General features: G+C 43.0%; 1 protein-coding gene across 1 annotated transcript; it reads left to right on the top strand.

Moving 5' to 3' along the window:
- Positions 1–1,838: 1,838 nt before the first annotated feature.
- On the top strand, positions 1,839–24,590 carry LOC144101654 (uncharacterized). The gene is made up of 9 exons (XM_077634792.1): positions 1,839–1,994; positions 3,677–3,726; positions 5,880–5,918; positions 7,602–7,637; positions 12,229–12,322; positions 16,299–16,456; positions 18,127–18,174; positions 20,631–20,666; positions 23,874–24,590. The coding sequence occupies exons 1-9, from the start codon at positions 1,931–1,933 to the stop codon at positions 24,048–24,050; spliced, it is 702 nt and encodes a 233-aa protein (XP_077490918.1). The 5' UTR covers positions 1,839–1,930; the 3' UTR covers positions 24,051–24,590.
- Positions 24,591–25,087: the final 497 nt, after the last annotated feature.

The raw sequence follows: 25,087 nt of genomic DNA on the forward strand, positions 1-25,087 counted from the left end.
ATGACATCCTTTTAATGTTATTCTATTATAGTGTCTGTTCTCGTTTTTCTGTTTTTGACCATTGATATATATGTGTTATCGATCTCCCCCCCCCATATGTAATACCCCACTTAGGGGCCTTTAAGGAATAATAAATCATGATGATGACGATAATAGTCCTGTGCACCGATTAAAAGGATGCAATATTGGTAAATTTCATTCTGGCTATCTACTGCAGAAAAAAACATCTACTCTCGAACGAACCTTTTGCGGAGCTAGATGCGTCCAGTCAATCATAGTTCTCATCTCATTTTCGACCTAAAACCCACGGCTACGTTCGCGTTTCTGTGGAATCCAGCTTAACTCAGCAAACGCTTCCCTTGGGAATTAAGAGAAGGCCAGAGGGCCGGAGCACCTGTAACAGTGCCATTCGGCTAATGGTACGACCCTTGGACAGCCGTCTGGCATATTTGTCGTCTCGCGGTTACTTCGCACCGCCGCCTATATACCTGGCGCCATCTGTGAAAGCTTCATGCAAACGGACTTGGCATAAAAATTCGTTTGAATCAAATGACTTTCGCCGTGACTCCATAACACGAACTAATATCATATGTTTTAATAGGGGGCTGCAGGCATCGAAATGAGGCTGTATTCAGCAACGGAGGAAGAGAGGGTACGTTTCGGCTCTGTACCGCTCGCTGAATTTGGGAAGAAAAGTTATAGCGGAGTATTGTTGGCCTACACACTGGAAGGTACAAACTCCGCCTTAACGAAATTATATGTTGGCGTGAATGGCGCAATGTCCCTCTGAGCTTAATTTGTCACTCTGTAGATTACATTCATAGATCGCAGGGAGTCCTCATACCACTGCTGGAGCAGTGGTGCAGCGGTTAAGCGATGAGACACTGGCCCGAGCAGATGGCTGTTTCATGCACAGCGACGGGTGGTACTAGAGACTCGGGTTGCCCTCCCCGAACAATGTCTCGCAAATAGTCGTTATTTCAACTGCTACCTTCCACAGTGAGCAGTTTGCTCGCAGTCTGGAGGGAAGGTTTCGGTAACGTCACAAGGTCATGTGACCAAGATGGCCCGCCTAGGCTGCTTCTGGGGTGATTTTTCGTCGATCGATTTTTCCCTGTCAGTAAACAGCACCGATGGCGCCGCCGCCTTTTCTGGGGCATTGAACTAGTAACACTATCGCGTTCAAATGCCTTTCATATCCGACCTCTGCTTTGCATGCCGGCGCATGCATTTGCTCTCCTGTGGTTTGTCCCAAAGCTATAACTAACACGAGTTTCCTGTGATTGCTGTAGTGATGGTAAGTGAGGTTACTAACGCATATTTTACTTTTCATCTCATCTCAAAGCGCAGATTCACTTGTTTTTTATAGATTTTAAAAATGTGCAGCCTTCGGCCTGTGTGATTTTGACGCAGCAGGCGTAAAATGTTTTTTTTTTCTTCAGCGCCACGTGCGGCGACCTCAATACCAGTCTACGGTAGGGACCCTGTCCGCAGGCTCAAAATGTGGGTACCTGCGTATATGGCAACAGTAGCCTTAGCACCGTGCGCTGCAGAGGCCTTCAAAGTGCGTAAACATTTCTGTGCGCTGCGCCAGCTGTTCAGTACAAAAGTTGAAAAACAGCGCCGAACTTTATTTTGGTAGCTAGGCCGCAGCTTTTGTCTTTTCTTTTGCCCTCGGTAAAAAGGGGTGCAATGTATAGAAGGCACTTTTTGGACGCATGCAGGCGTACGTTGCCTCAAGGCCACCGCGGTTCGCTTCACGTGCTGCTGGAGGGCCGTCGTTTCAACTGCCGTATCACGTGGTGCATTCTCACTGCGCACCGCTCTCCTATAAAGGCTCCTGGGCACACGGGCAATCAACAGCAGCTGATAATCTCTGCTCTAGCGCTACCTCCCTTCTAGCAGGTGACGTCCATCGTTCTCTGGCAATATGCGTTCCTCGGCGACGCTGGCGATTCTGGTCTTGCTGGGCTTCCTTTCGAGCGGATGCTACGGTAAGCGTCATTTTCATTTATAGGCTTCAGCCTACGTAGTCTGTTTTCGCAAACTGCGTCCCCAGTTTAAGATCCATACTTTCGATGTTCCGCACGCATAAAGAGACGGCAAGATATGTAGTTTAATAGATACTTGGGAAAAGGTCAAACATAGGGCGGGTGGTGAGCTTTTTCAGCATTTAAACAGGTTGGTTGGCTATTTCAGGATTTAAAAACCCTTTAGCGCTTATGTAGTTTCTCCCAGGGCAGTGTCTAAGTTTGTGAGCTTTAAGTATCATCTCTAAAATAGTGCTCACTGAAGCGAAATATATCTACTCGCATAAGGTTTCGCAATTTATTATGAATTTTAGTCCTATTTGCGTGCATAAATTTCTGACTTAACCACAACTGAGACTATATATTCGTCACACGAGCTGTTCATAAGACACGTCGTTATAGAACCGAATTTGTGCACTACTGTTTCTAATTCGACACAGGACGAATCAAACAAATTAGAGAAACGGGACTATCAATTTATTTTGAGCCAACTACTGACGGCCATGAATTTACTCCAAAATGAAAACACAAAAAGATTAAAATCGCACACGATTTGGCGTGGTCAGGCCAAATGTGAATTAGGCGCGTAGGACTACGGTTTTCTCTTCAGTTTCGGTGTTTCTGTTTCACTTGAGGCCACATTTAACCTCAGCCCTAAAGTTTTGACGCAGTATCGATAATGGGTTGATGCCCGTATATGTGGACTTGGTCGCTTTTACTTCACATCATAGATCCCCTAAAGTCCGCATACCAGGCCTGGCGCAGTGGTGCAGCTGTTAAGCGATGAGCCACTGACTTGCGATGGCAGGTGTTGCCAGCGGTGGAATTTGTGAGGTCCAGGCTGGTCTTCCCGATCAACCTCTCACGATTAATCATTGACTTAACTGGCAACTGCCACGGTGGGCAGTTTGCCCACAATTCAATGGGCACGTTGTGATGGCGTCACAATGCTACGTGACCTTAGTGGTCCACCTAGGGCAGACTCCCTACAACCCGGCAGGCACACAAAATGACTTCGCAGACAACAGCTAAACGGCTGAGTGTAAGGTCGAGTACTGACACACCCAAATAGAAAAGCAGGAACATTAAGGACGAAATGGATGACCAAAGCCAAGACACAGGCGGGACGAGTAACATCGATACCTGAACGCAAAAATAACAAAGCTTTCTGCATGCTGGCTGTCGGAATTTTTGCTGTGACCTAAAGGCGTTCTCTCTTAAAAGAAATTGGGAAATTTTGACATGCATAAACAGGCGATGACGGTGTTGCCTTCCTTGGGCCTAAATGCATCGCATCAGCATGTATTTGTGCTAGAGAAATTACTGGGTATATATTTTATTACCGCCGTGAAATGAGGCGCGTTCAAACTAGCATAACGCAACACTGTACCTTTTTACACGTACAGACCGGCGCACAAAATGTATATATATATATATATATATATATATATATATATATATATATATATATATATATATATATATATATATATATATATATATCAGCAGTAGCACGGAGAAAGTTTTCTTGAAACGACATAAATGCCCGTAACAACCTTCGACGTTAAGAAATTAGCAGTAACTGAATATAATGATTCTATAAGAAGCATAACGTTAATTATCATGACTGAATTTCTCTTTTGTAGCCTCGACATGTGCGAACTTCAGCTTGCCGAATTTTCTTGACATTGGCAAGGTAAGTTCAATTAAGTTTACGAGGGTGTTGTTGCGGGCTAGTTGGTATAACATTGCTGAAAAGGGAACAGCGCGAGCACAGGACGAAAAGAACAACGTACAATACAGGCGGTGACTTACAACTGATGTTTATATTTATGTGTGTGCACCTTTCAAATAAACATCATTTGTAAGTCAGCGCCTGTGTCGTGCCTTCCTCTCTTCGTCCTGTGTTCGCGCTGTTTCCTCTTCAGAAACTTCAATTAAAATGAGACTGGACCTTGGCTTTACAACTCAACAAAGTAAAGTGCAAAATTTCTCGTTTGAATGCTGACTCGTCTGTGATGTAGGACCATTCTACAACGCGAAAGCACTGTTCCTATGGGCAAACCCCAAGCAACTAATTCGATGTAAGCGGTTTTAGTGGCGCTCCCTGTGGGTTCGTGCCAACGTAACAAAAAATAAAGGAAAATGAATTAAATAAGTATAGCCGCGACACGGATTCCAACCCAGGGCTGCGCGAACAGATCAGCTTCGCTGGCTACTGCGCGAAAGCACTAGGCGATAGCCGTAGCCCATCACCCCTCGTGTTAAACTTTAACACGTTCTCGCGCTGTGCATTGCACATTCTCTCATTAACTAACTAATACTGCTCTGAAAGTAATATTCGCGCTTTGGAGCTACGTGGTGGTAGCGACACGCGATGGCATTGACAACACTGCTGCTGAAGCGCGGCACTGGACTTAGGCCTGTCGGTGTACATTGGGTAAATTGGCACTGACGATGAAAAAGTTGAAGAGACGTATAACTGGCTCCCTGGGCCAGTGGACACTTCAGTCGCGCTTTGAGGTATGGGGTTGGGGTGTCCACCTGCAAAAAACCGCTTTCCCTTTGGTGCTTAGCAATGCTAAACCGCTAGGCAATTTTTCAAAGGTTTTATATAAGAAACTCCACTGAGGAGAGCTAGCAAAAAAATAAAATAGTATTGAGCCAAGTGAAAGATGGCGTATGGCGCAATATCTGCCAATAGATACGTGATTCATTGATTCTTTGTCCAAGCTTGAGTCAGGAGTACGTGAGCGCCTGCTTATAGGGAGTTTCGTTTAATAGTACTCGCCTTGTAAAAACCTGCTATAGAGAAAACAATTGTCGCTAGAGAAAGCTTCCGGCCGCTTCATCATGATTGGAAGCTAATAATGGCAGCTGTCGGCTTGCCCACGGTGCAATGCATCGCACTTCTTAATGATATGTTCTAATGCACACACGCAACGGTTTAATCTACGGGCATGTTTTAAAGCCCTGCCAGAACACTTCGTTAGCCGGCGTCGTCTACAAACTATTTTGTAGACAATCCATCCCTTCTGGCGGAAAATGCTAGGAATCGTAAATAATCTTTTGGCGCTGCTAGAGGCAAGTAGAAATATCACGAAGCTGCTTTTCTGGCTGTATTTCTCAAAAAAGTTATGGCCTTCCAAAACTTATGCTGTACACCCGTAAGCTCTGTCTCAAAATGCGCGCTATTCGCACATCCCGATCTTCATATTTTCAGTTTTTGACAAAAGAAACAGAGCGACAAGGTTTGCTTCTCAGCCGAGTGCTCAAAACCTTTTCGGCACCCCTTAAGACCGAGAAGTTTTTTAAACATTTTCGTCCTTTCCTTAACGCTCAGAGGTTTACAGGTCAAAGTTGGCTATAAGTGCTGTCCTATACAACGAGGGATCAAACCTCGTTGATTAGCTACTTTTGGAAAGGCGGGTACGTTAATTTCAATGTTTCTGAACATTGCCAATGGTTGATGTAACAGAAGGAATTCAATTCATACCGAAGAGAAAACACCGCCCTGCCTTTGACCAGTGTGGCTTACTCTAGCAGGTGGTTTAGCAGAAAAACCAAATTCAGGTAATCACGGAGAACAACCGTGACAACTATACCAGAACTAAGACAACGAGAGAATGACCCGGAACTTATGGTATTTATTAAGGTCAGGTAGTCAGTTAAGTTTTCTTTTTTTGTTTTATGTTGAGTAATTTGCAGGTGCAACTGTTTGGTCGCGAAGCCCCGCTAAGTACTGCTGCTATAACGGCAAATTATGTGCATATTAATCGTGATCTGCGGTTATGGTGCTGCGTTCACTTCGTATATATTTACTCCTGTGCGTATCTTTCAACATTCTAGTGCCTCAAGAAATCTGGAGACCTTTGCAGCGCCAACACGGTAAGTGATTAGTTGCCGTAGTACTTGAACGTTCCGTGCGAGCTGTCACCTAGTAGCTATTGCCCGGTTGTTAAATATTAGTTATTAGTTTTTTTACCTTAAGAAATACTGGAAACCAGTGTAAAAGAGGGCTTTGGCTGGAGTGGGTGTCGCATAAAAAGCGAAATAAAGGGATATAAGCTTGAAAAGAGAATATTATAAAAATGCGATAACATAACGCCAACGAACAACAAACACTGGAACAAGACAACGACTACAAACCACGCTTTGGCATGTTCAATGTTGATTTGACAGAGGTAAATAATATAGCGTGATTTATCCCTACGTTAAAGATATTGATACACAAATCAATCCACTGAATGCCTTGTTTTCTACCCTAAGCTAAAATGAAACCAATGAAATTGCCGCCGATTTTTGATTCACTGTGTACAGATTTTTATTTTTTTTTATTCTTTGTTGCATCAGGCATTAACTGATCGTGTTTGAAGGTAATCAGAAATACTGCGATCAAGAAAACAATGACTGATACATTTAAACTGTCTTTTGTAAAAACATCAAGAAGTCCGCATGAATGTTTTTTCCAACTGGAGTGTCATTCTGTAAATACGACAGCTGAGTCCTCGCTCTTCCTGTTTTCGCTCTCAAAACGCATGCTTGATGCTGCGTCCTTTCCACAGAATGCTGCTAGAAGGTTTAATGAGAAAACTTTCAGTGCACTGTGCTAAAAAAAATCATCGCGATTTTCTTTTAACAAGCATTTAATCCGACTAATATCATTCTCAAATCGTGGCAAGAACGATTATCATATTACCGGGACAAGGCCTGGCTTACTAGAGATAAATCATTTTGTATTCGTCCCTTTAGGAAGAGCGAAGCCTTCCATACTATACAGAAAGATGTTTAGGAAGGCTTACTATATCCTGTCTCACCTGAGATTGCGAAGAGGATACATGAACATAATCATCAACATAATAATGAATATTTTTGCAATGCGCAAGCGAGCTTTTGATGGTCCCAACTGCCCCCTAGTTATCTCCTAAAAGAAAGTACTGTTACTCATTACTTTTCAATGCTTGTAAAACAAGAAACGTTCACGTGCTGCGTTCTTCGTGCTATCCCTGTCGATACCGAAGAAGCTCCCTGAAAGGTTGTTTTTGCAGTTAGTCGAGTCTACCTGGAACCGTTTATTGACCTTGTAATACAAAGTTGAAAATGCAAATAATTTTTACTTCTGCTCGGTGAACTTTATGAGTTCCTGGCACACTTTCAGAAATGGCCTTTTGCACACATTTATGAAAGTAACGCACCATTGTCAACTTTCACGGATTCAAGGTGCCTGCTTGAAGATCGCCTGATGCAAAACAACTTAAAACTCAGTGCAGTAACGTTCCAGCGGCAGTAGAATTTGTGAATTTTGCTCATTTATTTTTTTGCTCCTACCAATTCTCCCGCAGTTCTGCAATCCTCAGACACTCAGAAATTATTGGAACTTAGCTAACATTAAACTTTACAATTTATCACTTAATAAACCTTCCAGCTTTTTATACTCTTATAATCAGTGGAACAGGAGAGATAAAATCGTCGATGTTCTTAACTTTTATCAATTTCTTCAATGCCTAGCCAAAACAGGTTTTAAAAAAGCATGACCCGTTAATGCTTTGTGTTTTCTTAACCTCTTTGCAGCAAGGCGTCGTGGAATTTCTGGAGGACCTCACTCGGGTAAGAGAAAGTCTTAATCCAAACACATATCAAGCTTCGTGCTAATTATAAACTTGGTTGCTGCGACAGAGGCCGCTATGAGTTTTGCGTCAACCATGGCGGGTGGACCATTTTACTTAAGTCGGACGGCGCTGACTAGTGCTGTTCGTGTGTTCAAAGCGCTAAGAGCTAGTAGATGTGGGCTAGTAGCCTTAAGAAATAAAGCAACCCGTTTCCTGAATATACTGAAAGTACTCTCGTGAAAACACTGGGGGTCCGATAGGATGCCTCCATGGCACATCTATCACTACTTAGTACGCGCTTCCTTGGCCTATGGGCGTGTAATGTACGGGTCTGCGATGTTATCATACCTTAAAAGGCTAGATCCAATACAAAACCTAGGTTTGCGTCTTTGAACTGGTGCATGCCGAACACCCCCCGTAAATAGTAAAATAGTATTTACGTAGATTCAAATGAACAGCCCCACAATGGCAGGAGAACGTGGTTACCTATGCATACATACTGAAAATAAGGTCACTAACAAAACATCTGTGTTACCTGATAGTTACTATGTGCACATTCAGAACATTTTTTACCAATAAATCCCAAGCAGTGAAACTAATTCTCCTCCGGTTTGAAAAAAAGTGCCAAGAAATCGACGTATTTAACACGCTTCCCGATGTTTCTGCCACATTAGTACAAAGTACCGTTTTCCTAGTGTATGCGATTTTATATCGACGCACTTTCCCAAAAACCAAACCCCACAGGAGCATCTGCAGAAAAAGGTTTTGCAGTAAGCCAAAAATATGAGCACACATATTTCTAGAGAGATGGTTCTAAAACAAGCCTGTGCTTTGGGAGTGCAGTAACACAAGAGAAATGGAGTAAAATAGTCAGGCAGCCTCAGTGCGCTTCAATTTTCACAGCGGAATGTTACGTCATAGCTGTACCTGTAGAAAAAATAATGAATGAAAACATTGAAAGCAGTGTTATGCACACTCATTGCCTGAGCGTAATTACATTTGCAGCACTAAACTCGAGAAATGCAGTTCATCCTATACCAGGAGATTTATTACATAGCTTTAAAAAATGGCGATACACAAGGACGTACAATAACATTCTGCCAGGTCCCTAGTCACGCGGGATTCAGCGGGAACGGGGACGCTGACGCTTGTGCCGCACGTGCCAGCAATGAAAAAGTAAAACAAGTAAACATACCTCATAAAGACTGCATGAAATCTGCACAAGATAAACAGAAAGAAAAATGGCAGGCGTCATGGGACAAGGAAGTTAACAACAAGCTGCTAAGCCCCGTCCTTGATAAGTGGAAGACCTGTAGACACCAGGAACGTTTTGCAGAGGTTATTTTATGTTGTCTCTGCATTAAACACAGAAACCTTGCACACAACTTGCTACAAAAAAAAAAATCTCTTTGTGAAAAATGTGGAGATGAACTTGCAGTTCATTACATTGTATTCTCATGCGCTCAAATCGAAAACGTTAGAAAAAGTACTTCGCTCATTTTTATAATTATTACATTGCTTTCCACCCAACGTTGCTCTTAGGCAACGATGCAATTGTTAATAAGTCTTCTGCTTTCAAATTAAAAAAGGCAGGCCTTCTTGATCGCATGTAAATTTTGAGCCACTGCTTCGTTTTACTAATTCGGGGTGTTTCGCCCAACACTTTACAGTTGTAAATCTTTAAAAACAGGCTTTTGAGTTAGAAGAGCGCTTTTTTCGGCATGTTTGTCAGAGGTGTAGTACTTCAGGATATAGCTATGACGTTCTAATTAGCAGGTTGGTTAACTATGCTGTATAGTAAACTTTTAACTGCTATTGTTTGGCTCCTTAATTATTCAAAGGCCTGTAGCCCACCTTGATCAATGTCCGCATCGGTCTTATAAATTCAAAAACTTGGTTACCCTTGGCGCTGTAGTCCAACAAGCTCTGGCTATTTCGTTGAATTACATGCATTGGAGAGGCTGCTTTGCCTGCAAGCTTCTCGAAAGCGCATGCATTTTTGCGCAATGTATCCAAAATTTGTTGGATCAGAACGCCGAGGGTAAACGCGTTTGCGAAATTCTAAAAACTGATGTATACATTACTTACAGTGGGCCACAATCCCCTCAATAATCAAGAATACTAACGGTAGTAGTTAAAAAGTTAAACATTCAATGTCAGTTAACCAGCCTGCTAGTTAGCGCGTCTTAGTTGAATTCTGCACTACACCGGTGACTGTGCATATGCCGAAAAAAGCGCTCTTCTAACTAAAGGACATTATTTTTAAAATCTGTGCAAATCCTTAGGTTAAATACCCTGTAGATACATCTTGGCCACTTCCTCATTCCTGAGAAGAAGGCTGAGGTCTTTATTTGGTTTGAAGGGACCCTCCGGATCCTTACTCCGCCATGAATGGTCGCTGAAGTTACTCGACATCATTTAAAGCTAGTACTATTCGCCATTTTTTTAAATTTTGCCTTTGTCACCGCAAGGTAGTACAACTAACTTTTTAGACTCTTTGTACCACAGTTATTTTTTACATTTGTGTAAAATTTCAGAGGAGAAAAATTTTGTACACTTTGAGCATGGCACATGATAGCCTTAGACGCTTATGCGCCGCTAAACTCAACACAAAACAACAACGCTAATTCCTTAAAGAGGTTCACAGCTGGGTTAGTGCAGCTTATGCTGACGACTACGCTTCGCCAATCCACATGTGTGATTCCGCTCCAGATTTCCAACATCGGTGTTCTCAGCCTTCAGCATGCTGTATATGCCGATTGTGTAACCGTTTAGAGAGAAGGCTTTGCCTTTAGAAACAGAGCGCCAGCAACACAATGTCACGGTGTATCACAGTGCAACGTCCCATTTCCATTTAAGACGTGAAAAGGGAAGTCCCAAAAGTTGTCCTCATGTAACAGGCTTTGAGGGCCGAAAAGTTCAACTATGATGATGAGTCGGCACTCTGTGGGTTCGGTGCTAACCAAAATGTAGGTCTTTTCTGGAGTTCTGAGTGGCTCATTTTAACGCAATAGCATCACAATGGTCGTCTTACCAGATCCCTGCCGATGACCGGTGTGACGAAATTCGTTGAATGGTCGAGAGAGGGCACTCGACCTTCTGACGTCATCAGAACCAGCCCATCCAGTTGGGAGCAACCTATCAAACGTCAGAAAAAAAAATATGACATATGGAAATGTCGACGCCGACAAAGCATTGCGGATACGCCCTGCTGCCTCTACCAGTCAGAATATTGCGGTTGATGGACCGACAGTTGCAAAGAATGCGACGCAAACACACCAAGTAGTTCCCACAAAAGGTGCAGCAAATGTGATATCCAATTCCATCGCGTTTCATTCTTGAAGTGATCTAAGCGTCCACGTAGTTTTTTCGCCGAGGCAGATCCGCTATGCTGAGCGGGAAGTATGCTGGAAGCGAGCAATAAGCATGCACCCATTCAATACTTTTAAAACTAGACTTCTTGTCCTCTGACTTTCTGGCTACGCTTTAACTGAGTTTAAAAGGATTTTCTTTAGCCTCGATGACAGCCTTCATTCCTATGCGATTTTGTCTTTATCAGAAAATTATAATGGCACAAACACAGTTACCTCATCTGGCTCTAATTGGGTGCAGAAAAATATTTAACATGAGAACCTTCTTTTTTGGCCTAGATGCAGCAGAATACATACTATCTCTCTATCGATTTTATAAAACAACTTATATTCGAATCCCAAAACATGATGCATTTATATGGAAAGTTGCTGTACCTTTAGTTTATCACGGATGAAAACTGGAGTTGTTTATCACGCTTCCTTTATATGCGGCCATCGTTACGCCGGACAAACAGGATATTGCGTTAATAACAGATTAAGAGAACATGAAAGATACTTGTTTGATTCAAAGATTCCACATCTTCCAAAGTATCGCTTTGTATGTAAATCGTGTGAAACAGTTTTTAATGTCACAAACATTAGGGCAGCATATAGGCAAAAGCCCACACGCCAAATAGCCGAGGCGTTCTACATAGCGAAGAAAGGGTCTGATTTTTTAAGTAAGTCTTCGATTATATTGAAAAAGAAGAACTTGACTGCCTTGCCACTTCACATCTGAAACTGTTTCCCAGTTTACTGTGGATAAGATTTTGCTTTCGTAATTTTTTTTCCTTTCAGTCATTGCTTTGCTCTTTGCTGGCTGCTTCTTGGGATGGCATAGAAGGGCCTTTTTTTAATACAATAATTTATTTGTGAAAGCACTTGTGTCTTCAACCGCCTTCCTTTTTTTTTGTCTGATTTTCGCATTCCAGCTGAGACGATTAACGTATAACTCGAACAAGCCACCATCTTTGCTGCAGTACACGAAGCGCTTGGAATTTTTGCAATTCCGCCTTTTCTTGCAGTAACAAAGAAAGTAATGTGTGCGTTTGGTGCTTGTTTAGAGGACGGCCACCAAGGCCGACCTAAACTTAAATGGGCAGCTGCCTTTGTGGTCATTAATGCAAAAAGCAGGGACCACATTGGGGCCATAGAGACTGCAAGTCGTCACGTCGTTAGAGTGCTTCGCTAAATTCAGCTAATGAAGCTAGCAACTGAAACAGACATTCTTGGTTGCAGTGCCTTTTTGAAGGAATCGCCACTTTGGACCTCGGGAACCAGTTTTACCTGCTTTATAATTACTTGTTGTATCTCTTGGATAGAAACGATTTTGGTAAGTGCATCGCATACAACCTTTTTCCTTTTTCGTTTCGATTGAGTACGGCCTAACTTTCTTAACGAAAAAAAGCATTGTGAAAGCCAACACGGTTACCGCGGAAGTCTAATTACCTAAAAACGACAACAGTCTCTTTGTCTCCGCTACATAAGATCTTGCTCATTTGAAAGAAATATCCGTGGCTGCCAGGTCATACTTGATGCTTGCTCTCTTAGTTCAGGAGCGATACGTATCAGCCATAAGTGGTGGCCGCGTATTCTACATTGCAGCAAACAACCCATCTGCAACACAGGTAACCCAGATAACCACAGACGTCTCCGGTATGACCTGCACATATTCAACACGGTAACTCAAAATATCCAAGGAAGGTCTAATGATATCCAATTTGCAGTTTGCAGCTATAATTAAGACCATCAATTTGAACAGAACTGTAATCGCAATAATGTCCCGATTTGCCTTCATGTCGGACGCAAGTGGGGCCTTGGGGATGTTCTTTATACATGCTTTATTATGTGCACTGCACTTGCTTATTTCCTTTGGCAAGAAAAAAGTGACGTAAGTGCAAACTGTGGGCCTTGCACGTTGTCCGATGTGAGCGTGTGAACCACACAGTGCCTCATTTAAAGGACCACAGACACCAAATTGCTGGTTACATGTTTCCTTTCAAATGATGCCTTAGACATAAACAAACATAAATGACCCCATGATATATGCTTGAGACCGCTGGATAATATATAAATCAATTTATTCTTGATTCCTTTTCGGTTCATCAACCCAACGATGGCTTTGACTTGTAGTTGCCGTTAGGTCAAGTGGGCACGAAGTAAACGGCAATATAACTGCTCATTCGTTATTTGTTGCAATTCTATCTCTTGAAGAATGCTGGTTGAAATGTAGTTAATTAAAACTACGCATCAGCGTTTATACGGCAACTTTTCTCTTGATACAAGTGATATGAAGGTAAATTACACGTCGCAGCCATCGCTCGGCTTGAGAAACGTAAAAGCATTAGAGAAGAAATTCTGTGATCATGGGATAATACCGTAAAGTTATTCACGTGTTCAATATCTAAGGTACCATTTGAAAGAAGAAAACACATAACTAATATAGGTTTTCTTTATCATAATGCGACCTGAACGTAAACAAGATTTTAAAGCTAATCTTATTATCTGTAAACATAGGGCGGAGGATTTTCCATGACAAGGTGCCTGTTTATAAAATGGAGCAGCTTTTACTCTATGCTTCTAGTGTGCCAGACCGAGAAAGAAGGGAAAAAATTACCAAAAAACGTACTTATGAAAATTCAAGTAGCAAAAAATTTTTATTTCATGAAGCCACAGTAAAAAGTTGTTTCAATTTCTTTTACTTTAAACTTTGGCCAAGTTTTAGTGCTAATCTTAACTGCTTTATGCAGAGTGACGCAAATTAGCTGTGTGCGTTGCTGGTGCTAGTACCTCATGCTGACTAGAATGTTCTCTCAGAAGCGATACCCTAAAAAAGGTTTTATTCTTAGACGCCTTTGGAAAACAGCTGCCATTTATCATCACGTGAAGCTTGAAAACTGATGCAGTAGGCACAGAAAATTTACTATTGCATCGTGCGCAATTAAAAAAATGCCGAACAAGAAATTCAGTCTTCCATCCTTTAAAATTTAAAGCTATATAATTGTGCACTTTTAGAACGCCAAGATATTTTCTCACGACTTGATAAAATGTAAATGAAAAAGACCCGGACATTTTTTTATTTGAGTTAATTTCACAGATATTGCGACAGTCGTCGTGCTAGACACAAATAATCACGTGCGTTACCAGTGGTAGCAACGCGCGCTAACCACAATTTCGTATAGAAACGGAACACAAACAAAAAAAATTGAGCCTTTACAATGGTGTGTAGAAGAGCAAACATGAATCACTACATTAAAGTTGGAAATTATTCACTGCAATAAACCACAGTTCCTGGAATGAACAGCAGTGCACCTATCACTATATATAAGCTCTACCCCATTGCAAATATGCATTTCTTGCTGAAACCTGCGCCCGACAACGACGAAGACTCCCGATATCATTAGGCCGGAGGTTATCATCATCATCATCATAATCATAGACTGTGCGATAAAGGCGGAGCGTTTGCCGACAACTTTAACAGAGGGCTAAGCCTGTCTGCTTCTCAACGTAACCACTATCACCTTGCGCTCAAATTAGTGACATTGCATTCTTCAGCGATGCGTCATTTGTTACCTGGCTTAACGACGCGAGATCTTCAGCTGTAGTAGCAGAACACTACCTCTGTCAAAATACACATCCTAGTTAATTAAAAGCAGTATGCAGCAATGCGGAAGTGCGAAAGCACCATTATTATTCTCCTGCCCTGCACAATCCGTCTGTTTGCTACAAGCGTCCAAGGAAGTCACGAAAAGAAAAGGCGCTTAACTGGCTCCCTGGCTGTGTACACACGTCAATCGTGCTTTGGAACACCCTTCGCGGTGGCTCCGTGGTAAGGGCGCTCGGCTACTGATCCGGAGTTACCCGGGATCGATCCCGGTCGAGGCGGCCGCGTTTCGATGGAGGTGAAACGCCAAGGCGCCCGCGTGCTGCACGATGTGAGTGCACGTTAAAGATCCGCAGGGGGTCCAAATTATTCCGGCGCCCTCCACTACGGCACCTCTTTCTTCCTTTATTCCTTCACTCCCTCCTTTATCCCTTCCCTTACGGCGCGGTTGAGGCGTCCGCCGAGATGTTAGACAGATACTGCGCCATTTCCTTTCTCGAAAAAATAATAATAATTGGTTTTTCTGGAAAGGAAATGGCGCAATATCTGCCTCATATATCGGCGGACACCTGAACCGCGCCGTAAGGGAAGGGATAAAGGAGGGAGTGAAAGAAGAAAGGAAGAAGTGCCGTAGTTGAGGGCTCCGGAATAATGTCGACCACCTGCGGATCTTTAACGTGCACTGACATCGCACAGTACACGAGCGCCTTAGCGTTTTTTCCTTCATAAAAACGCAGCCGCCGCGGTCGGGTTCGAACCCGGGAACTCCGGATCAGTAGCCGAGCGCACTAACCACTGAGCCACCGCGGCGGGATAATGTTGAAAAATTGAAAATTGTATTTTTTGGGCAAAGGTTTGCTATACTATACTATTTGTATAAATTGGTTTTTAATAGACTGCTTCCACGTGTAGAAGGTGAAGTGCGATTGTACATTACTCTTAACAGTAAAATTGAGGACACATTCGGCCTTTATCGCAGTGTGAGAGGCCTGATAAGGTTTTTTCAGGCTCAGAAAGCTTTTACTCCAAGAGGCTGCATGTGCAACGCTTTAGTTTATTAAGAGAAATTCCAGCTGTATGCATATACAGATGCATACATGAGTCGACTTCTGCGCGCAAATATAATGTTTTGCAAAGCTTAAAAAAAGAACAGGCTTTCTTTGCAAAGCAGGCTTCGATTATGATATTCTAGCGCGAATTCAAGGGGAATTATTTTAATGTCAGTCAACGCTTATTGGTATCACCAAAAGTGACAAGTGTTCTTATAAATGTATGATGTCATTTAATGCGAGACGTTCTCATTGGTGGCGTGTGACAAAAGCCCTGCTCAACTTTTTGTGTGAAACAGGCCTGGATACTCGTTTGTGACCGCCTGTGCACAACCTACATGGTTAATGACATGTGTCGGTGTTGTGTTGCAGACACCAGTTTTGAGTTTTATGTGTGTCCAGTAACCGCGATGCGAGCGCCAGCCAGTGTTGTGTGTGTGTGTGTGTGTGCGTGTGCATAGACATCACCCGTGAAACTCATTTTATTATGCCATCATCAGCCTTCATTCACACTTTCCTTTTCCTCCTCTTCCCTTTCCCCTGTGTGGAGTAGCAGGCCAGGGCCCTGTTACCACCGGCCGACCTCTCCGCCTTTCTTTCATTAAAATTCCCTTTCTTCTTCTTCTCTCTAATGCGTGACACTTGCATTTTTCTAGATATTGTGCTCCCAGCGATAAAGGACCTCTGCAAGAGCTTCAATACCGCAACAGGCGGGCTCATCACCTTATCATGCGACGCCCTCAAGTTTAAAAAGAACGCCGTTTGCGGCAAGCCCATCTTCATCAGTTTTGTAACGAGTACCCCATTTGCCAAAGTGAGTGTCTTCTGCGTTTCAGCAGTGTGCAAAGAAGCAACATAGCAGAGCTTATCTTCTTGATGTAAGAGATAGAAAAGGGACGTGAACCTAAAATAGGCAGCAAAAAACGAAGACCACTGCAAGTAGGCCTAAAGAAAGTGGTAATCGCTCTTGATCGCGTGCATCCTCTTCTTGGTGTCTTAATTTTTCATTGGGCTTTTTCGGTGGTTTCACGGTAAGCAGTATCATAAAAAGCTCAACCCACAGCTGCTTGCGCGATACATGAGGCACTCCAACAGCAGGCGTTAGAAGCTAAGTAGGTGATCATCTTATAACATTGACTCCATTTACACAGAGGCTGTATAAGTGGTTGAATTTTGAAGATGTTGCGCAACACTAACCACCTGGAAGAACGTTACAGCGCTGCAAGACGTTGACACGCCACGAAACGGACGGTGCATATGTCGTGTTCGTTTCATGGTATGTCAATTTCACGTAGTGCAGTAACGCTTCCTTTTTTCGCTACTCTGTCTGCCAACTGCCTAGACTGGACGTTAAACGTTATAAAGCATGATACATTATTAAGCATTATTAATCATTATTAACATTAGTAAGCATTATTAAGCATTATTACGCATGAAATGCTTACGCGTCCGTGACCTCTCTCTCTCCGGTGCGGGCTCGAGCAGAGAGAATCGGCGAGCAGCCAAACGTGGGCGGGGCACACAACGTCTGCAAAGTCTGTTAAACAAGGTGCTGGGGGTAATTGCGGTCTCGGAGTTCTGAAACCTAATGTTGCTTTTATCAATGGACAACTGCAAATGCATAATTTCATCAGGGCTCCTAAATGCATTAGTCTAAAACCTATCTGAAATTTAATCTGAGTCACTTTATTCTTGTTGTTTGCCAGTATTGGTATTACGTTGCCATATAAGCTGTCTGTAAACTTCAAAAGAGTCTATTTTCAAAAATTAGTGGCGGGATTCTCTGACACAAACGGTGTACACTTGTATCGTGCTTGACAAAAGTAACGAGGATGTCGTGACGTCTGGAACGTCTGCTGCCAGCTGAGTGACACGGTCGCGAGCTCGTCTCGGCTATGAGGATAAGCTGCGTGATGTGAACCTACACGTATCCTATAGGTGATGATAAGCCACCTGATGGCAAGAGATTTGCAAGGTTAGCCATGTCACTTTTCGCAAAAACGTTACATACAAAGCTGCCTTCTCGGGGACATGGCATCTCTACCCAGGCCTCTATTCTCGGGCAAAGGCCAACTGGGGCAACAAAATTCGATTCGGAGGCCCAAGAACTGACCTTGGGCCATGGTTCAGTGTCCTTAATTGTAATAACTGAGGATGGTGATAGAGAAAATCACCATGCCTCACAGAGATGAAAATGGCACCTTTTAATATTAGGTACAGGCAATGTACAGACTGATTCCAGCGTCGTAAATGAGCGCTACCGGCGGTAGAAAAGAAAGAGACAAACTCGAGTTCCTAGTCACAATCTATATGACGCAGGTCTGGCACATCTGGGTTGCCACTTGAGCAGGCAACTTTCAGTTGCTTCAATTGCTTCCTGAAAACGATATTGCACATTCCCACCATGTTTTTCTGATATTTTGGGACTACTGCTGACGACACGCAGATTCAGCATTTTTTCTCTCGTATTTTTTTTTTTCAAAGTGCTTGGACGTGACTGGTCTCACATGCGACGAAAACAAGCCAGTGGATGTGAGTACCTGCTGATTGATGGCTATTCATATAAGTAGCACATTTAAACCTAAAAAGAAATAGAATGCTTACACATAGGACGTACTTTTTGAGATGGAGCTTACAAAACAGCGTTATGCTCGATACCGTCCATGTTTATGTAAAACAGGTGTATTATCCACTATATACAAATTCGAGCTGTTCGGTTTCCATGTCGCGTACGCACTTGGCTGCACTGTCACCGTACTACGCTGTGGCGGGCTAGGGTTCTTATGCACTTTCAACAAATAGTTCATGTGCGGTGCTGTGTTCCAGGATATCGGTTAGTCCATCTATTTGGCAGAATATATTTAGCATGAAAAGAGGAGAACAACCATGGCGTCCCAGGTGCTTCTAAATGAGTTTATTCTTCCTGGCGTGACAACGAAACGGAAGTACAGTTTGTTTTTCTCGGGCCGCGTCGACACACTTCACGAAATCATGGACTAAGTATGACCTCCGCTATTCGGACATGCCACCATAATTTATTTATTTATTTCGTGTACACCTCAAATTCCCCTAATATTGGCAGTATAGTAGGGGGGGGGGGGCAATAATGGTAATAGAATGGAGAAACGTAGCAGAAGTATTTTAATAGCCCATTAGGTAATCAGATTTGAGTGGCTACATATACCTGCGCTACATGTATAATGTGGAGTGGTGGGCGTGATGAGAACATACGCCTGGTCGTTTATTACCTTCCCTTGTGAAAAAAACGTAGCTCGCCTCCCTTACAGCAGTATCTCAGAATGAAAGAAACCGTTAGTCCTAATTGCTGACCGTCATGGTTGGCGTGGTTACGGGCGCCATCCACAAAGATAGATTCATCTGAGGAAGAGCTGTTCCAGTTTCCACATGAACTCTTCCGGGTGAGGAGCTATCCTCAGGAGTAGGTAGCTGCTCATAAAGTGCACGTGAAAGAAATGGCAACCACGGATGGCCTTTAGCACCTGCCACTTAGATACAGATGACGGTCATTAGTCGAAGTCTCGTGGCAGTTCTAGAGTTGTGCAAAAACGTTGACCCCCGCCGCGGTGGCTCAGTGGTTAGGGCGCTCGACTACTGATTCGGAGTTCCCGGGTTCGAACCCGACCGCGGCGGCTGCGTTTTTATGGAGGAAAAACGCTAAGGCGCCCGTGTGCTGTGCGATGTCAGTGCACGTTAAAGATCCCCAGGTGGTCGAAATTATTCCGGAGCCCTCCACTACGGGCCTATTTGTTCCTCTCTTCTTTCAATCCCTCTTTTATCCCTTCCCTTACGGCGCGGTTCAGGTGTCCAACGATATATGAGACAGATACTGCGCCATTTCCTTTCCACCAAAAACCAATTATTATTATTAAAAACGTTGAAGCGGTGCAACTTCACTTTTCTCCGGCCTAGATAGCCAGCTTAGAAATAGGTACCCAGGCATCAGCAGTGAATTCTCAAGCTCTCCAACAAGAAATTTCCTCAAAGGCAGGACATTAGGCGCCAGGTAAAATGACCCGGCGGCGGACCAGTAGATTATAACACTTTTCAGCTATAATCAGCGCAGCAATTTCAGCGGGATTTGTTTTCCCGCTGAATGACTAAACAAACATAAGCGAACCCTATCGAAAACGAAAAATGAAATGAAAATTAATTTTTGAGGGTTTTTGAGGGAAGGAAATGGCGCAGTAAGTGTCTCAACGTATAACAATTTCTGTTAATGAGTTCAGTCAGTGCATAAAATAGACGAAGGTAAACATGTACAGTTTTCGGGCAGTCTCTATTTTCTCAAGACGAGCACTAAGACATACAAAGTGAGCAGTTCATTTGACCTCCCTTTGAAGTTGCTTGCGGTTCAAAATATGTCGTGGGATGGCTTGCTTGGTCACGCTGCACTCTCTGTGAGGAATACGGAGGTTGCTCTCGTAACTGATTTCGCTCACTCTTCCGGTGGAAAGCAACTTTGGCTAGTCAAAAAGCCGCCAAAAATGTCTGCTCTTCATGTAAAAATTGCTTTATTGCATCCACTGTATCTTTCAGGGTCCTTGATTAGTGCACACTAAGTTGCTCGACAAAGTTATCAGACAAGACGCACAGTGCTAAGATTTTGGTGCAGCTGGCTTAGGTGTTTGACTAAAATTGAATGCTACTTGGCTACGGCACCCATTACAGCTGAAGTAAATATTTTATTCTATATGAATAAACATTTTATTATGATTTTGCCACTGAACCTGCGCGAGGACTTCATATCACAGTACTATCTGCCAGGCACAATAGCACGGGTAGTTCGTTGATAATAGGTTACGCGTAAAAAAGTGCACGAAACTGAAATTGATGTTTGCGAGAGAGTGTTGAGTAATAGTTAACAGTTTGGTCAAGTTTCGCGGGAAATCAGCTTCAAGTGCGCGCGTGGCATGAGCGGGTGCAAACTCTTCATAGCGTATGACATGAACTCTGTGTCACTGTTTCAGGAGCCGGCCGTCATTGGATTCTTAAGAGTTTTGGCGGTAAGTACTAAAGCTGATCTATAAGAGCGTGTTGGACGTATCTGTATTGTAAGTGAAGTCTCAGAGCCTCTGCGACAAAGGAATAACGGCGCAGAAGTCTACAGAAAGCTTTGTGTGTTACACGGAAGATAAGATCAAAGCTGTACACGAACCATTCCAGACAGCCTTGTACCTGCTTCAGAATCGCGAGCAGCGGGCTCGACAAAAGTTGTACTTGGGAGCCTATTTCGTAGAAAGGTAGGTAACTGTCCGCATGAGTCGATTACATGCAGGACACTTTGACTTTTGGAAAGAAATGGATTGTCTTACTCCAACCTGCCGTATTGCACTTGCACTGTGAGGCACTTGCACGAAAGATCAGGCAACTTATTCCAAGACCAAATTTAAATCACCAGAGATATATGAACTACCAGATTTCTCCTTTCCTTTAATGAAACGGCAGTTACAATATGAGGTTTGGAAGTACCTACAAAATAAAATATCACTTGGTTATGAGCTGAAAAGGAGCAGTCGGCTTCAAATACTCGCCACTACTCCGTCAGATTGTAAGCTCCTCCTGCGCTGTGCACAGCTCACCGCTTGACATCAGTGGCCGCCACTAGAGCGCTTAAGAAAGGACTGGAGGACCGAAAAAATTCAACCCTCCATTCTTAGCAGTGAGCGCAAGCGATCGGTACAGGAACGAAAGTTAAGTAAAGAACGTTTGGCACACTTCAGCTGTTGTGTCAACGGTAAGGCGACCGGCTCTTGCGGCGAAGCGTGCCCCCCATATTAAACGAACGGTCAATACTTGTCAGTAAGTGGTTTCTTCTGGAAGTATTTAACTAACTACGCGACTTGCTTTTGAGTTTTAATTTCCGGCTGGACCTTTAGCCTAGGCCAGCTTGACACTGGCGGAACAGCAGCCGATCTATTCATTGGCGCGTCTTCAAAAACCAATTTTTTCGTAATGCACCACTGGGCGGGCGATAGAGGAAGATTCAGAATGTTAGAGAGGTATTCCCATTGGTATATTGGTATATAGACTTTCAGGCCACTTCTTCTGATTCTATTGCCCTCTTATACACAGTTCCTTCTCTTTACTCATTGCATACAGCGAAGGGTCTACTAAATGTGTATATCTAGAAAACTATATATTGTCTTCAGACTGCCGATAGGATTTTTACTAAGCATAGACTAGAGTATAGGATTTATGACTACATAACTTTATCATTTATGACCGCTAAATGTGCGTTGCGATAAATCCATATATTGCTTATAGAATGCCTACTGTATTTGTATTGTCCTATAGACCAGTCCATAAAGTTTGCCTATAAGAAGTCTATTGCTTTTATACCTAACATTCTATGTACAGTCTATATACTGTCGCAAGAATTTTTTTTATGATAGACATTACAACTCCGAGCCTTCTTTAAAAGTTGGAGAGGAAGTGCTGTAACGCACACGAGGCTAGGCTTTTGTTCAGCTTGCGAGATAGCTCGCGCTGCGCACTTTAATCTACGGAGAATTTCCAGAAAAGGATAGCAAAAGCTGCTTTCCCTTCCCATCTGCACTCTAGATCTGCTGGATGCCTTTGGTGGTAACGGCTCCTTGAAACTTGTATTAGTGATAAGATCGTCCGATGTGCATCACGTTGTAGCTTACCATTATTCTGTGTTTTTGTTCTAATTAAGACTCTTAGTAAAGCAAATAGCTATAATAACGTCACCTTAAAGCCTGCGCCACACTGAGAAAGAGCAGCTGCTTATTTTAGCTAATACGCCTGTACAAAACATCTCTAAATTATTACGATAACAAGTGCTCCCAAGTTTCATAACGAGTGCTAATATTCCTATAATTACAAAAGGCACTTATAGGTTTCGTATTTTTTTTTTGCACTCAGGCAGCACGAATGAGCCCTGAACGTTGCAGGCTCGCTAAGTAAGAATATCGTATCGACTACTGTGTTGGCTTAGCAGGTGTGGAAAACAACATAAGAGGTAACGAGGATAACGCGCTCTAGAGGGCAGCGGATGACTTAACTTTGCTTTACCGCTTCCAAGTGTGTTAGCTGCTAATATTTTACGCACTGCTGCGTACATCAATTTCTGTAGCTTAGTCAATGGTAAGCGAGTGGTAAAGCTACTGTCTGCCTCTTTAATACATGTGGTATGTCACGAAAAAGTGTCCGTCAACAAAGGACGCCGAGGTATGACGAAAAAAAAAACTAAACATTATTAAACAAGGAGACAACAAGAACTCACAACCTTTGGGTTAGGAACCGAGCGTGAACCTGACTAAGGAAAAACGTTATAGGAGCCCTACGGTGCGCTTAAGAGTTGACGCGATAGCTTACGCCGTTTGGTGCGCCATCTGATGCGACTCTTTAGAACTTTTTTTAGAAGATTCGTTTATTAAGACGGCAATATACACCAATACATTGCATCAGCAAACATAAGCCTTGCATTCTGAGCAGTTTGACACCTTTGAACGCATTTTCTTTTTTCAATTGTTTCACTTAACTAATTGATCAATTACACACTCCAATTATTTTTGTTTAGCATAAGTAAGCACTGGTTTTTAATTCTGAGCATTTTTTTCACCTTTGAAGCCCCCTTTTTCGAATTGTTTTATTTTTCATTTATTTATTTAATCAGTAAATTAGAATTATTTCATTAACTCCTCATCACCTATCGCACACCAATCAATCATCAATGACTAGAAGCAGATGTATACGCTATTGCGTAATACCTCAACGTGAAGACGGCGCCGGTTGCCGTGGGTACAGAGCCCACGCGATGTCGGGGAGGGCAGTACAAAAAGAAGAGCAGTGCTGCCGCTACTACGTATGCGTGGGCCACACGCCCCGCGTCCCGTGCCTCACACTTAAGGAAAGCCAAGTAAAAACACAGAGTAAATAAATCAAAACAATGTAAGAAACCTTCTGCTGAGGTCTTCGCAGAGGCAAACAGCTATTCTCAGGCAATACTGTCGGATCGACCCATCGATAGCCTGTGAACTTTTGTGTTTAATGACGCAGCGAGGAAGTGGTAAGAGCCCAAGAGAGCAAGAGAGCTCTAACACTTGTCTCGAAGTCCTCTTCGTTTAGAGAGAGCCTGATATTAACATCTTATAAAGAGCAGGATTTACCCACATTTTTCAACACCGATTAAGCTTTCAGTTGGCTCACATGAAGTATATGTAACGCTTCGTTCTATTCTTTTCCAGTGCCTTACTGGCTACATCCTCAATACGTCTCCAAGTGACACCTACAAGGTGTTGGTCTGCTTTATTGTAACATTCTTCCTCAGGATTTTTGGACCGCTGGGCTTCATTGTTTTCAGGACTCCTCTCTGTGCATTCCTAAAGGCCGTTAGAGTGACCTGCTCCTCCATTCGGTGCTGAAAATGACACCCTTTTGTGGTGACTGTATTTATCAGTTACGCCAAATCTGGTGGCGGGTGCATGTAACTGATCCGGTAGAAATGGGGTCCTGAAAAGGACTCTTTGCCCAATTTTACTCGGCTCTCTTTCCTCCTACCCTCCCCAACCATAACCTCTTCTAGGAAACAGTGATGGGTACATGCTATATGCGCCTGAGAAGGAAGGGTTGAGTGTCATAGCCACATTCGCGCTCTCAGCCCAAAAATATTGTTAGAGTGGAGTTCAACATATTGTTACGGTACACAGGCGCCTGTGCCTGTGAAGGGTGCCTATGAAGGTATCCGTTTTCGCAGCATTGTTACTGAATATATTTTTGCTATATCAAAGCGCTCATATGAAGAAAAATAAAAAGCCACAACGTTTTCAGAATCATTTGCTTTTAAGCGGCGGTATGTAGACAACCCAAATCTTCATCTTTGCCCGTATTGTGAAGCTCTGGAACAGCAGTGTTACCTGTAGTGCCCATTTTCTTGTGGCAATAAACTTCTTTCTTCTCGAAAATACTTTATATAGCGCAGAACCAGCTACTTTTCTGGACACATGCTTTGTTGTGATGTATTGCGCAAAGTTGTTGCCCACCTACCAAAGCGGCTCAGGCCATGAGGGACGCCGTAGTGTAGGGCACTGGAAATTTCAACGATCTGGGGTTCTTTAATGTCTAACCCTACAGACAGAACAGAACTAGCAGAGCTATCGAAGTTTATTATGGAGAGAATTGAGCATGCTTTAAAGAACGCAGCAAGTCTAAAAGCGTTGAAGAGGGAACTAGCCATAGGAAAAAACCAGATGTATGCGTTAAGAGACAAGGAGGGTAATGACATGGATAAGATAGTTAAAGTAGCTGTAGAGTTCTACACAAATATTCAGTAGCCAATGTTATCCGAAAGTGAATGAGAGGGACAGTAGCGCACAACAGAGCGCCATAACGTCAGTAAAGAAGCAGGAAGGAAAGAAAACAGGAGCAATGCTAGGGGAAAAGCAGCTGGTGAGGACTAGGT

The sequence above is a fragment of the Amblyomma americanum genome, chromosome 8 (assembly GCF_052857255.1).
Source record: "Amblyomma americanum isolate KBUSLIRL-KWMA chromosome 8, ASM5285725v1, whole genome shotgun sequence".
NCBI classification, from domain to species: domain Eukaryota; kingdom Metazoa; phylum Arthropoda; class Arachnida; order Ixodida; family Ixodidae; genus Amblyomma; species Amblyomma americanum.

What these genes read in the sequence shown, in the direction of transcription:
- LOC144101654 (XM_077634792.1), top strand. Translation starts at nt 1,931, where the DNA reads ATGCGTTCCTCGGCGACGCTGGCGATTCTGGTCTTGCTGGGCTTCCTT. An exon ending in CTTGGATAGAAACGATTTTG is followed by an intron (nt 12,323 to 16,298) that starts GTAAGTGCATCG and finishes GCATTTTTCTAG; the next exon opens with ATATTGTGCTCCCAGCGATA. An exon ending in GATTCTTAAGAGTTTTGGCG is followed by an intron (nt 20,667 to 23,873) that starts GTAAGTACTAAA and finishes ATTCTTTTCCAG; the next exon opens with TGCCTTACTGGCTACATCCT.